This window comes from Rhipicephalus microplus, chromosome X, assembly GCF_043290135.1.
Source record: "Rhipicephalus microplus isolate Deutch F79 chromosome X, USDA_Rmic, whole genome shotgun sequence".
NCBI classification, from domain to species: domain Eukaryota; kingdom Metazoa; phylum Arthropoda; class Arachnida; order Ixodida; family Ixodidae; genus Rhipicephalus; species Rhipicephalus microplus.
The window spans coordinates 52870444-52885317 of NC_134710.1; the positions used below are offsets into that span (position 1 = coordinate 52870444).

At 45.2% G+C, this 14874-nt stretch overlaps 1 protein-coding gene across 14 annotated transcripts in view; it reads left to right on the plus strand.

Moving 5' to 3' along the window:
* LOC119176042 (uncharacterized) overlaps positions 1–14874 on the plus strand; it is a 475621-nt gene that overhangs the window by 209082 nt on the left and 251665 nt on the right. For 13 of the 14 annotated variants that reach the window (XM_075881071.1, XM_075881080.1, XM_075881083.1 and 10 more), the window contains one exon: positions 2995–3303. The exons of the other annotated variant lie outside the window; for it this stretch is intronic. In XM_075881071.1, coding sequence (XP_075737186.1) covers positions 2995–3303 — 309 coding nt within the window. The remainder of the gene's footprint in view (positions 1–2994; positions 3304–14874) is intronic. 14 annotated transcript variants of the gene reach the window in all.

The following is a 14874-nucleotide window of genomic DNA, read 5'->3' on the forward strand; positions in this document are numbered from 1 at the left end:
TGATTACTGCTTGTTTGAACAGGTATTTTTTATAATACTTCAATATCTTATATAATATAAAGCCGCATGGCAATGAAGCTATTCGGCTCTTTACATATAGTCTGTCATAGTTTCGTTCTCCCGTTGAGCTCTTGCGTCGTCGTAGGCGACCCATTGACAGAACAGGAGAGGCTTTTCAAATTTAGTTTTTAATGCCGTCACCCATGATGTCCAGTCGGCCTGCAGGTGCCCAGTAGTTTGATGCCAAGTGGCTGTGTGGCTCCTAAGTCGCGAGATTCCTGCGTTGATTGTTGCTGCCTCAGTCCATGTGCACCACTCGCGCATTGATTCTACGGCAGTCTCCCACCGAGCGAAGTGGTCTGATTCAGTTCCCGAATAGGTCGGCAGGGTTCCCGTGAGATCTGGTGTCGTTGTTATTTGCAGCTGATCACTGGTGGCGTTGTTGTTCGATGTGCCTGGTGGTGTTCCCAACTACCTTTCGAGAAGTCGCGCCATCATTTGCAACGTAGTGTTGAGCATCGCGAGGTCCGTTGTTCTGTTTGCGTTTTCGTTCGGCGTAGTTCAATTTTCGATGGCGTTCGTGCGTGTCAAGCAATTTGGAGAGATGCTGTCTTCGAAAATACCTTGAGGGGTCGTAAGCTTCAGCTCGTTCGTTCCAAAAGCCGCTTCATCCGCGATGAGCGGGGAGTTTTTCACTTCGGTGTGGTCGGTCTCCATACTGGTCGTTGTCACTGGCTGCACTTGCTGTTGCTAGGCCTCGGTACGTACAGTGTTTTCTTCTCGCTTCGTCTTCTGCTCTACGTCGACTATAGGTTCGTTGTTAAGTCCTCGTCGCCTTGTCAGGGGTTGATGCGAACGATGACTTGACTGATTGAACGACAAACAACTGATTTATTAACGATTCGAAGAGATTACATAACTGATGAATTGTGAATCGCTTCGCGCTCGCCGCAACCATCCTCTCCGTTTTCCTTCCGGCCACTCTCTTCACCCGCTAATAGTTGCACAACATCACGATAGGTGATGCCAGCGTTTCGTAGTGGATGTAATGCCTAACAACTACCATAACCCGCACTTCATTCCTTGTTTGTACACACAGCTCCATTTCGCTCGCACAGAGTTATCAGAATCATAAGGTTACCTTATCATATTTGTCTACTACTGCAGCCTCTAACTCGTTTGTTCCTAGGACAGCAGGAAATTGCAACCATTTACCTGCCTTCTTAACGGATATAACTAATACAACTGCATTTAAAAATGTCCTATCAAGCCTACTTCAACATTGCTCATTTGTTTCTTCTACATTGCTTGTAACTGCTTCACTTGATGTTCTCTAATGTCCTTTACGAAATTGTTTTAATTCTGTAACTTTACTGTTATGCTTTCTTTATCTTTCTTTTTTGTTAAGTAGACCTCACTCCTTCTAAAATTTATTTGAACCTTGAGGGTATTATAAATAAATACATAAATACTAAAAATATCACAAACAAATCTTTTGCTGTCAGGGCTCCTTTAAAACTATCACTTGTTGAGCATTTGTGGATGGATTTGTTTCTACTAACATACCAGCGCTTTGGAGCAGGTGGATGAAACTTGCGCCATCATTGTTTCTTTTTTTTTTTTTTAGGGCTCATTGAATATAGAACCTCACAGTGTAGGTTCAGTTAACGACACATTGGGTAGCTGAGAGCTTTTATACTCATCTGTTGCCCCCACTCAATGAGAATTGGGATGTAAATGTAAGTGAGAATAGTGTGGGAGGTGTTTGTGTGTATGTTTAAATGGCTGCATCGATAAACATGTGATGTAGCAAGTATTTCTTAACTGCTTCCTGTAACATTTTTCTTGATCAAATTTGCAGTGCCCTGCAATTTTTGTTGATCAAATTTGCAGTGCCCTGCAAGGTAAAGAGATCCTAAATAGGAAAATGATAATGTTTAGCAAAATACTTTTTATTATAACAAAAATGTAGCTCTTTCAGTGAGAAAGCTTTTGATAAAGTGGAAAGGTACAAGCAAAAAATACAGGCAACATTGTTTTGAAGTGTCTGCACCATCTTGGCATGGTTTTAAACATAGTTTGTTAGGGTGTATAATATAATTCCTCATTCGTAGTGAGTCTTATGATGATGAACATTTGGGCCCGCCGCAGTGCTCTAGTGGCTAAAGTACTAGGCTGCTGACACACAGGTCGGGGGATCGAGTCTTGGCTGCGGCGGCTGCATTTTCGATGGAGGCGATAATGCTGTACGCTGGTGTGCTGAGATTTGGGTGCACGTTAAAGAACCCCAGGTGGTCAGTATTTCGGAGCCCTCCACTGCGGTGTCTCTCATAATCATATGGTGGTTTTGGGACGTTAAACCTCACAATCATTATCGATGATGAATATTGGTAAAAAGTTTATGAGGATAGACGGTGATGCATTGGAAAATATAGGGGATATTGTTAGAGGTAATGTAAATGTGAACAAAGAAAAGTGGACAAAAAGGTGAGTTGGTACCAGCATGCATCGAACCTGCATCCTTTGAATAACGCATCAAATGCTCTACCAGCTAGCTACGGTGGCAATTATCCTTTCGGCCACTTTATAGGGTATATATTTGCATTTAAGTGTGGGAACATCAGTCAGCGATGCTTGTTGTCATTACGGCAAGCATGAAACACTTTTTTGCCGGTTGTAGGTATCTAATGATGATTAGGCAATGTGTCATCATCTCTGCCGATTCTTGCGGGGCTGAGGAATGCCAAAAGGCCCAGATAGAAAAAAATACTGCTTGTTAGAATTTACAGAGCACGCAGAGCTTGTAGCGCTGAAGCATGTCGCATTTGTGATCATTACGGCATTCTAAGCTCAATGTCGTAACCTATTGTGTGCGTCTACCTAATATTTTAGAAAGTTTTCAAAGTTGGTTCTGGGGCTCTTTAATGCTGCCCAGAAGCTCTTTTTTTTTTGCCTGTGTATAGCTTCATGACATGTTTATCTGCTGCTGTCCAGGAGAATGGAGACTTCACAAGTACCGTGTCTACAGCTGGTGAGGCGGGCACTGGCACCGATTTGGAAGGTGGTCATGGGGCCACCGCTGACTCTTTAGACAGTACAGGCCGCATTGAACCTTACTCTGATCAAGAGGACTTTGATGGAAAAATTGTATTGCATCCACGATTACACAGGGGTGACCTAGATGATGATAGTGGCATTAACAATGGCACACGTGGCTTGGAAGATGAGCTAGAGGATGGTCTTGATGAGGAAGATGATGATGAAGATTGTCTCAAAGGAGAAAGGCAGCAGGACGAGGGCGAGGTATGTTTTCCTTTGTTTATGGTTGGGGCTAACACTGTAATGACTTTTGTTAGTGGGATGTGTGCCCAGTAGACCGACAGGTGCGTGTCCTTTAATGCTTATCCAGATATCTTGGTGTACTTTACTGGATATGAAACAGTGCAGGAACTGGGTGAACAAAAGGCCAGTGTTTTGTTCAAGTTCAGTGATGTTATTTGTGCACCATTTATCTTCACAGGTGAATCCTGCCGCGTTTAAACTGAATTTGAGAAAGCTGCATCTACCATGCTCTAAAGGAGTTGTTCAGGCCAACAAAAGTTGAATGGCTTGAAACGCCACTTATCTGTATCATTAAAAGTGACCAGTGGTGGTTGGACAGCTGCATTAATAGCAAACTGGATAGTGCCAAGCTCCACTAAATTATGTGCTCTTGCATTTGTTGGGAAAACTTTTTCTTCCAGTAATTTTCACCAAAAGAATGCAGTTCGCTAAGTAAATTTTCTATATGGCTGGCATTGTAAATACTAGCAAAGTATGCTCTGAAGGTGAATTTAGTTTTTTAATGTCCAATTTTTTGAACGTGCTTACAGCCTTGTGGCAGTAAAAAATAATAATAAAATAGTGAGTGACTGCATTCATCATCAATATTCTCGCACCTGGTATGCTAATTTTGCAGTTAGAGTTTGGAGTATCATTACTATGAAGCACCCACCAAATGTTGGGTCATTCCACACACCAAGTGTCACAACCATTTCAACAACCATCTCAAATGAATTTGAATTACCCTGATTTCTTGCATTGAAAAAGTGAATTACCACAATACATTGGAGCAAGAATTATTTTGGTGGCATGGGTGCTATCTCAATTTGATAGTTTGTCATCCGAATGTTGTTTGTCAAAAAATTTATTCTGAGACAATCATTTCAATACCATAGTTGGTTGACATATTAAACAAAAGTGCTTTTGTCAGGTATTTATAGCTCAATAATATTACTGCAATTTTTGGGCCATTTTATAGTACTGTGATCCCTCTTTAACTAGAAGCCGTCAAATCCGGGGAAAATTGCGAGATAAATGGTGTGAAAAAGGGTTTATTGGCGACTGTTGCGACGGTGGTCCTATGATGAAACACGATCGGGAACGAGCAACGGTCAAGCAGATGCCGGCGATGATCAGCACGAGCCGAGCGAGCGAAGCCCAGCACCCAGTACCCAAGCGGTGGCGATGTTGCTTGCCAACGATGCTCTTTCTTCTTCACAATTTGCCCCCGCCGAAAAAGAGCCATCCTGGCGACCTAAGAGTCTGGAGGCAGAGGGCTATGATATGGCTTAAGGCGGGCGACGTGGACGATGTCACGTCCACGCCGGCGCATGTCGTCAGATGGGGAAAATGGCTCGATGAGAAAATTCACCGGGGAGGTTTGCTCCAAAACGCGGTATGGGCCCTCGTACTTTGGAACGAGTTTTGAGGAAATGCCGGGGGTTTGGTAAGGAACAGCCAGCCATACAAGTGATCCCGGGGAATAGCTGGGGCTTTGTGAAGAGTTGGCGTTGTTTTCTTTCTGGCGCTGTTGTTTTTGTGACGTAAAGGTGCGTGCGAGTTCACGGCACTCTTCCGCATTTCGGGCAGCTTCGGACACAGATGGGCATTCGGATGCGTCAGGACGGTATGGAAGGAGAGTGTCGATGGTGTGGGATGGTTCGCGTCCATAAAGAAGAAAGAAAGGTGAAAATCCAGTGGTAGACTGTGCCACGGTGTTATATGCGAACGTGATGAATGGAAGAATGCGATCCCAGTGAGTATGATCAGATGTCACATACATGGCGAGTATATCGCCAAAGGTGCGGGTAAATCTTTCCGTGAGCCCGTTAGTCTGCGGGTGGTATGCGCTCACCAGTTCGTAGTTAGCGAACTAGTCTTCCACGTCGGTCTCATCAGCTCCGCTAAAGACCTTGGGTTCTCGCAAACGAAGAACTTCGGGGTTGCTGGGGGATGGAGTGGAAGAGCCAGGTTGCGCGTTGTTGGTAGCCATGATGGGAGGCAGCGTTCGGTTGCGCAGCTCCAGGTTTAGGCGACGGCGAATGGCAGCACCCAGGTTCAGGTGACGGGGAATGTCAGCACCCTCCACCAATTGAAAAAGGGTTTATTGGCGACTGTTGCGACGGTGGTCCTACGATAAAACACGATCGGGAACGAGCAATAGTCAAGCAGATGCCGGCGATGATCAGCACGAGCCGAGCGAGCGAAGCCCAGCACCCAGTACCCAAGCGGTGGCGATGTTGCTTGCCAACGATGCTCTTTCTTCTTCACAGGTGTTTTAAGTTAAGCAAAATGCTGAAAATGTTTGCCGAGGTCACTGCGAAATTTAAGCCAGCATTGTCGGGAAAAGCCCCACTGCACGAGAGAGCTACTGTAGTAAAGGCACAAGAATTCGCAGGAAAAAAGAATTTATTACCAAGGATCAAAATACTGCGTGATGCTTGCCTGTTTCGCGTTTGGTCCGAAAAATGCGTTTTTAGTTGCTGAACACATCGCATGAGACGTTGGTCGCTGCCACTGCCTTTGACCTTGTTGCGGAGCAAGGACAGCAAGTTACGTGTTTTTGTCATCCTAGGCACTTCTCAGGGCTCTTCCCCTTCTGTGTGGTCATCTGGATTGTTCACGACCATCTCATCAATATCCGCGCCCGACAGCATACCGGTAACGGGGATGTCCGCCTCGAAGAGCGCGTACTCCTCAAACGCAATCTCGCCATCTTCAATATCGCTCACGCAGCCAGTTGCCTTGCGCACTTCACTGGACAGCTCATTACAGCCGCTGGATTCCACGCCAATGTCTTCTTCGATCGATGCTGGGGCTCGAGAAAACCCGGCATGAGCGATGCAGCTGGCAATCTCCAGCGGGCATACTTGGCGCCAGGCTTCGGCCACACAGCAGCTTGATCTCATACTTCTTCCCATTGTCGTATGGCAGCAGAATATGGTGCAGCTTGCTTTTTTTATAATATTTCCAGGCCATCTCACTGACTCCGTAATCCATAGACTTGAGAACGGACGTCATATTTGGCAGCGAGAATTCCAGCACAACAGCCGTCAAGTTGTCGATTTTTTTGTGACCGGGGTTACCCACAGCAAACAACACTTTCCAACAGTCCTTAGCCATCTTCTGGTCAAGTGCACAGACATGCTCTTTGAAAAGTGCCGCCGTCATTCAGGCCGTTTTATTTGTGCGGTTGGTCACATTCATCGGGAGCTGTGCATTTTGAAAACACCTGGAATTCAGCGACTTGCCAATTATGAGGAGGCAGCTTTTCATCGCCGGTAGCGATGGTATTAAAAAGAATGATAATTCTGTCTTTGCGTTGTTTGGCGCCTAAGCACGCTTCGCTTTTTGGTGTGTAACTGCGGTTAGGCAACATGTTATAAGAAAGAGTGGCTTTGTTGTGATTAAAAACGTTTTTGTCTGTGTACCGATTTCGTAGCGCGGCAAGGTGGAGGTTGTGCCATGCATGTGGAGCTTGTTTGTCAACAATGCCTCTTTCGCTGTTAATAGGCTTCGATGACACATTTCTTTTCTTGAAAACCTTTCGAACCAGCCATTCCTGCGGCTGAAGCCGCGTGACCCATTTGGTGTGCCAAAATTATCTGCTTTTTTCCATCATCACTTGGGTGATCATTGGAAGATCGGCCATTCGAACATTGTGAAACCACAACACAAGTGCTGCTTCAACATCCCAAAATTTGAAAGCTCGAATGTGATTCCACTTGCTCGAGAAGCTTTGCTCGAAGCTTTCCAAAGTCGTTTGCTTGTTCTTGAGCACTGTCAAAAGAGTTGACAAAGAGACGCCGAATTATTTGGTGATGCACGACTTGATTCAACATGCTTTTTTGACGTCCTTGAATAAAGCGTCTTTTCTCTTCAACGTTAGCAATTTGCATTGCTTTGGGCAGGACATCTTGGTCTATATTCAGAAGCGTTTGTTGCACAGACACGCACTGAAGATTTGTCGCATGCAGATCGCTGGGAACACACACAGCCACCTCGCACCTGCAAGGGTTAGCCTACGTACGTGTTGACGTCACGCTGCACACAGCGCAAAAGTCGCGAGCAGGTGCACACACATGATCACTCCCATAGTTGCCTAACGAGGCGGTTAACAAATGGTTTTGACTGTGGGGATTTCAAGTTCATCTTTCACGATCGCGTTCCTCACACATAGTAAGAGCTAAGCGTTACACAATGCCCTCCTTTCCTGTTGGGAGTGGACTTTGCTTGCTCCCTCCCGGTTAAGATTTCGATATATACGCTGTCCCCTCCGAACAACCTTTCGAGATAAGAGGGGGCAAATACACGGCACCTATGGTGGGTTAATGCGTGGCAAAAAAAGTTTCAGCTTAACCGAGAATTCAAGATATGCGACTTTGAGTTAACGAGGATTTACTGTATTGTCTTACGTATCAATACCTGAGTAATAAATTCTTACCCTATGGAAGTTCTTACCCTATGGAAGACGGCACCCCTGTGCTGACACACCCAGGGGAAATCGGCAGTCGCCTTTTCCTATCTCTCTCTGCCTACATCTTCATCTTTATCTCTCACTATCTATCTGTCCTGTCTTCTACTCTTCTCTGTTTACTTCCAATTTTCTTGGCGGCAAGGGTTGACCCTGTGCAAATAGCCTACCTTGGTCTAGGCACATTGGGTTATGGCAGTGTTGTACGGCTGACATCTGCAAGCTTTCAGCACCTGCAAACTTGCAGCGTCCCCTTGTTGGGCTCCGTGGTGGGTGGCTGCCAACGTTGCTGAACAAAAATATGACCGGCATGCATGGAGCATTCCCTCTACTGTCTGATCGTACCGGCCTAAAGCGGGTACGCACAGACGACATAAATTTATTCAACCAGCCAATAGAAACTTTTCCCCACTTCCACGTCATTCACTGTGAAAAAACCAGAAAGCAAGCCAGGATCGTATCTCCTTTCGTAGTTGCCAGGTGTCTTACTGAAACACTCGGGGCTGGATACAAAGTAACCAAAATGGCTAGCGGAGACCTTCTTCTCGAAATTCAGGACAAAGCACAATTTGTAAAGCTAGACAGCCTCTCAACGTTTGGTGATGTACCAATCCCCGTAACACCACACAGATCTAAGAACATCACTCGCGGAGTGGTATCTGACGCAGACTTACTTGACCTGACCGAAACTGAACTTTTCGAAGGGTGGAAGAGCCAAAATGTCAATAATGTACAGAGAATTACCATCAGAAGAGATAATAAGGAAATACCGATGAAACACTTAATACTCACGTTTTCATCCAGTAAACTACCAGATTCCATTCAAACAGGGTACACGAAGACATCTATCAGGCCGTATATACCAAACCCTCGTCGTTAATTGCTTCCAATGCCAGAGGTATGGACAATGTGGAGTCCTAGGCCACGTGTCTGAGAACTGCAAACAACTGCCACCCTGTGTAAACTGCAAAGGAAATCATGCCGCATATTCACGCTCCTGCACATACTGGAAAAAAGAAAAAGAAATAATCACATTAAAGGTGAAGGAGAAAATATCATTTAAGGAAGCACGGCGAAGAATCGCTCCATTCTATGGACCTACATACGCTGATGCGGCGCGTCAGGGGGCACCGCCGCACCAGCTTTCGCCACTCCTTCGGCCCGCGCATACGGAGCCGGTGGTTGTGGCACCTGCCCCCAAGGCGGCTGTAGCCCAGGCTACACCGCCTACTCCCAAACAGAGACCGGAGACTCCAGAGTCCTCGGGTCTCAAGGCCTCCCCTCACCAGGCGAGGCCCGAAATCCGAACTAATAGCCCGCATGTGCGGGCATCCAGTGCCTCCGAGGAGGCAATGGATACGTCGGTACCCTTGGTGCCGAAAGAGCGGCGTGGCTTCTTGGAGCGCCAAGAAAACAAAAAAGCAAATAACAGGGCCTGGTGACGGCCCTGTTAAGTGAACTCAAATTCCCCGTCTAAACAGCCACTCGCTTTTCGTACACACAGCACTATTTTACATTCATCATGAACACTCAAATTATACAATGGAACGTCAGGGGCCTTCTCAGAAACCTTGAGGACATCCAAGAACTCTTACACGAACACTCACCAAAAGTGCTGTGTGTACAAGAAACGCACCTTAATTCAAAACACACAAATTTTTTTCGTAAATACGTTATTTTTCGAAAGGACCGTGACGATGCCATGACATCATCCGGAGGTATTGCCATCATAGTGAATCAAGGAATTGTATGCACACACTTACAACTCCAAACATCCCTTGAGGCAGTGGCTGTTCGAGCGGTTCTTTTTGATAAACTGATCACAATCTGCACTATTTACATTCCTCCTAACTATCAGCTGCAAAAACGTGATTTACACTCTTTAATTGATGAACTTCCGGGGTCTTATGTTCTCCTTGGAGACTTTTATGCGCATAGCAGGCTATGGGGAGACTCTCGTTGTGACGCCCGAGGTCGACTGATTGAACAGTTCCTTCTCTCGTCTAGCGCATGTCTCCTAAATAGAAAAGAACCAACCTATTAAAATCTCGCACATAACACCTACTCCTTCATAGACCTAAGCATAGTATCTCTATCTCTTGTGCCTCTACTCCAGTGGAAAGTCATCAGTAATCTGTACGGAAGCGACCACTTCCCCGTAATTTTGAGTACAACTACAACAACTGAGTGTCCACCCCGTGTTCCCAAATGGCTCATAAACAGAGCCTACTAGGAACAGTTTTATACCATCGCTCGTATAGATTCGAGTGACATATGTACTTTAAGCATTGATGTTGCTGTCGACTACTTCACAGCTTTTTTGATTGATGCTGCAACAAAATGCATCCCACAAACAAATGAACACCATGAAAAATGGCGTGTGCCATGGTGGAACTCCGAATGCCAAAACGCGCGCAAACAGCAAAACAGAGCTTGGAGGCTGCTTCCGAACTCACCGACAGCCGAAAATATTGACACCTTCAAGAAAACAAAGTCTCAAGGCAGGAGAACGTGTCGGCAGGCCAGAAGAGAAAGCTGGCAGAAGTTTTTGTCAGGGATCAATTCATACACACAAGAGGCTCAAGTCTGGAACATGGTCGGTAGGATAGCAGGAAAACAAGTACACACACTTCCACTCGTAAACACTCAGGAAATCAGGCAAACTTCCTCGGTGCACACTTCGAACAGGTGTCCAGCTCATCCTACTATACTGACACTTTCCAAAAATACAGAACAAGAATAGAAAAGCAAAAACTCGAACACAAGTGTACTAGATACGAGGCATATAACCAAGCTTTCAGTCTAGCTGAGCTCCAAACGTCTCTAAACTCCTGCAGTACTTCTGCCCCAGGTTCTGACCGTGTGGTGCATGAAATATTAAAAAACCTATCAATCAAAACACGAAAAACCTTACTTTGTTTGTACAATGCTATCTGGTTTTCTGGCACTATTCCTACCTCCTGGAAAGAGGCTATTATTGTTGCCATTTTAAAAGAGGGCAAGGACCCTTCTTTAGCTTCGAGTTATAGGCCTATTGCACTTACAAGCTGCCTGTGCAAAGTCTTCGAGGAAATGGTAAACTGCCGACTTGTGCATTTTCTTGAAAGAAACAATTTGCTCGAATCATTTCAGTGCGGGTTTCAAGAAAGTAGATCCACCACAGACCACTTTGTTCGTATCGAGGCACAGATCAGAGACCCCTTCGTTCATAAACAATATTTTCTCTCTGTGTTCCTCGATATCGAAAAGGCTTATGTTACAACATGGCGTTTTGTAATTCTAAGAGACCTGTCCCACCTTGGTGTGCGCGGAAGAATGTTTCACATAATCAAAAGTTACCTGTCAAACCGGACATTCCGTGTCCGAGTGGGCACGGTTCTTTCCCAAACATTTATCCAGGAAACAGGCGTGCCACAAGGTGGTGTACTTAGCTGCACACTTTTTCTCATCAAAATGAATTCCTTGGGCTTGTCCATCCCTCGCAATATGTTTTATTGTACATATGTCGATGACGTCCAGCTTGGCTTTAGGTCTTGCAATCTGGCAATGTGTGAGCGGCAGGTTTAGTTAAGTTTAAACAAGGTCTCCAAATGGGCAGAGGAAAACGGATTCCGACTGAACCCACAAAAAAGCACGTGTGTCATGTTCTCCCGAAAGAAAGGCATGCATTTAGAACCCGACATTGAACTGAACAGTCAATGTTTGTCTGTTAATGGGGAGCATAAATTCTTAGGATTAATATTGGACAACAAGTTGACCTTCGCACCACACATCAAGTATTTAAAAAAAAATGTTTAAAAGCCATGAATGTTTTATAATTGTTGTCACGTACTATGTGGTGTAGTGACAGCCAATGTCTCATGAACCTGTATAGAAGCCTCATTCGCACCCGCTTAGTCTATGGGGCCGTTGTTTATCAGTCTGCTACTCAAAGTGCTTTGAAGATGCTGGACCCCGTGCTCCATTTGGGCATCCGCCTTTCTACGGGTGCTTTTCGCACCAGCCCCGTAGAAAGCCTTTATGTTGAGTCAAATGAGTGGTCGCTTCATTTGCAGAGAACTTACATGTCCTTTGTTATTTCCTTAAGGTGAAAGCAGACAAGAAGCACCCCTCATACTCTACTATTAATGATTTGTCGAGCTCCATTCTGTTTCAAAACAGACCTTCGATGAGGCAGCCCATTTCAATTCGCCTGAAGGGTCTAGCTGAGGAAACTGGAATGTCACTCGAACACAGTTTAATGGCTCCTGTAGCATACCCGCCACCGTGGCAGTGGCAGACTGTTGACTGCGATGTGTCTTTTCTAGAAGTTACAAAACATGCACCTATTGCCCATATTGGAACATACTTCCTGGAACTTCAACACAAATACACATGTCCTGAGTTCTTCACAGATGCCTCCAAGTCTGACTCCTCTGTGTCCTACGCTGCTGTCGGCCCATCCTTTTCGGATGCTGGCCCTCTACATCCAGGCATAAGTATCTTCACAGCGGAAGCTTATGTGATACTTGTGGTGGCTAAACACATCAAGCAATTACAAATACAAAAAGCAGTAATTTATACAGACTCCCTCAGTGTGGTAACGGCTCTGCACACTCTTAAAAAACAAAAAAAACCAGTCCTTGTCTCACCTTACTCCATTTTGTGCACACTCTACACACTCAAACAACATGTTGTAGTGTGCTGGGTGCCAGGGCACCGTGATATCGAACGAAGGCAACGTGAGGGCGGATCAGCTCGCTTTATCCGTCCACAAAAGCACTCCCCTACACCCATATCAATCCCGCCCCTTGATCTTAAGCCGTCTCTCAAACGAAACCTCAGGGACTACTGGCAGAGCAAGTGGGATAGACACACACAAAACAAGCTACACGTTATCAAGCCACACCTTGGCTTTGGCCACCAGTATCAAAATCACGTCTAACAGAGGTAATACTAACGAGGCTGAGGATAGGACACACATACAGGACACACAGATATCTTTTGTCCAGTGGCGATCCCCCATTGTGTGACAGATATGGTGAAGGTTTAACGGTCCTACACATGTTAATCCTGTGCAAAGAGTTAGAAACTTTAAGAAAACAACATTTTTCATTACCCTACCGACAACATATACCTTTACACCCTGCACTGTTCGTTGGTAGGAAACCGCTTTTTAATTATAATTCATTGTTAGTGTTTTTATAAGAAATTCATAATTTTCATATCATATACCCGGGCATTCCGTAGCACGACCTCTCCAGAGAGGTTTTTGCTCTGGTGGCTACACAAAAAAGCACTTGCCTCACGGCCCTTGGACGCAAGGGTATGAAAGAGTGAGGTACTTGTGCTAATTCCATACATGTCCACCATCGTTTTACATTATCACCAACTTTTGTCACCTATTCACACCACACGCACCTTTCACGGCATGGTCATGATTTCATTACTTGTATGTTTTTCCCGCCTTACTGCGAGGAATTTTATGGCCCTTATACAGCCGCTAATCACAATCATTGTCCACATTCCTTGTCCCATGAACTGGTGCTCTTTGGCCATCAAATGGCCCTTGCGCCAAAAAACACCATATATCATCATCATAAGTGAACCCCGAACTGGGAAGTGGCATCATATACCGATATGATTTCTTCCACATTTACAGAGGTATTCATTGTAAAAGGAAAACACATAAAAAGTAATCATTGTTGTAGAAACATGCAACCACATGTCATCCATTCAGATTAGTCTGCTGCTTCTGGTCTTCCTGTGCCATGAACATGTTTTACAGGACTGGCACCAGGTTGAACCTGTACGTATTCCATCTTTCTGCACAAAAACTGATCTTTCAAAGTACACTGACGGGAGGCACAGACGCTGCCAATTCAGGTAGCCACACTTGTCTTAGAACCAAATGTTACTGTAAATGTCAGTGCAGTCTTGCACTCTTGTAATGACCTCTGCTTGAGGAATATTGTAATACATGTCTTTAACATCAGCGGAAATATGAGGGATTGACTGTTCCTTTTTAATAAAATCATAGGCAGCACAGGAGATTTTTTAAAGGACCAATCAACAGGCTCAGACTCCAAATAAGCTCGCACATCTTTTGTATGCCTGACTAACCTTGTTCTACGCTCGGTGATGCCAACTCTGGGATCGGCCACGTTCGCTTCATTACTATCTGTTGAGACCTGGCTTACACCAATTGACGAGCTGTGGGCTGCGTCACATTGCTGAAAGCCGAGTTGACGTCACTGCGTGTGGAAGGAGGTTGGTCGCTCGTACGAAAGATTCGCGAGCTTGTTTGGGGGGTGCAAAAAAAAATTGGAACCTGTTGACTGCCCTTTAACACCATACAAGTCTTCCTCTGGAAGTCATTCTAACATGTCTACAAGATACCCTGCTAAGCAATTCTGCCAAGTCCCTTTATCGTTGGTTATCATTACGAATGGGTTGCTGGTAGGGGTGTGCGAATATTCGAAAGTTTCGAATATTAAATTCGCACTATTCGTATTCGATTCGAAAAAAGTGTATTCGAAAAGATCGAATATTCGGATCACTTCGAATATTCGACAATATTGAATATTTGATTGGATTATCATGCGGAAAATAACTCTTCTTTAATATTTCCGCTGGGTTCAGGCATATTAAAACGTTGCCCAGAGGAGTGATAAGCGTCAGAAGTGCACGGAGGCACTATGTCGGCCAGCGACGGTCAACAATCAGCAGCAAAGTTGACGTTTGTGTAAACGTATTGCAAGCTTTTCTTATGCCGCCATAGCGTGGTGCACTACCACACGTTCACTATGCGGGACCTCGTGTGCAGGAACGAAGCTTACCATATTTACTCGATTCTACCGCGCCCTAGATTGTAACGCGCACCCGATTTCCACCGCGAAAAAAAAAAAAAAACGTAAGACATCGATTGCAACGCGCACCCATTTTTCTCGTTGGCCCGCACGATCACACCACTCGAAAAAATGACTCCTTTCGGGAGCGTCTTCCATTTAAATATGAGGTACGGGCGAAGCTTGTGCCCATCTGACGTGTAACAGAGCATTGCCGTCACTGTAGTTTTACCGTGTCAGCACGCGAACTTG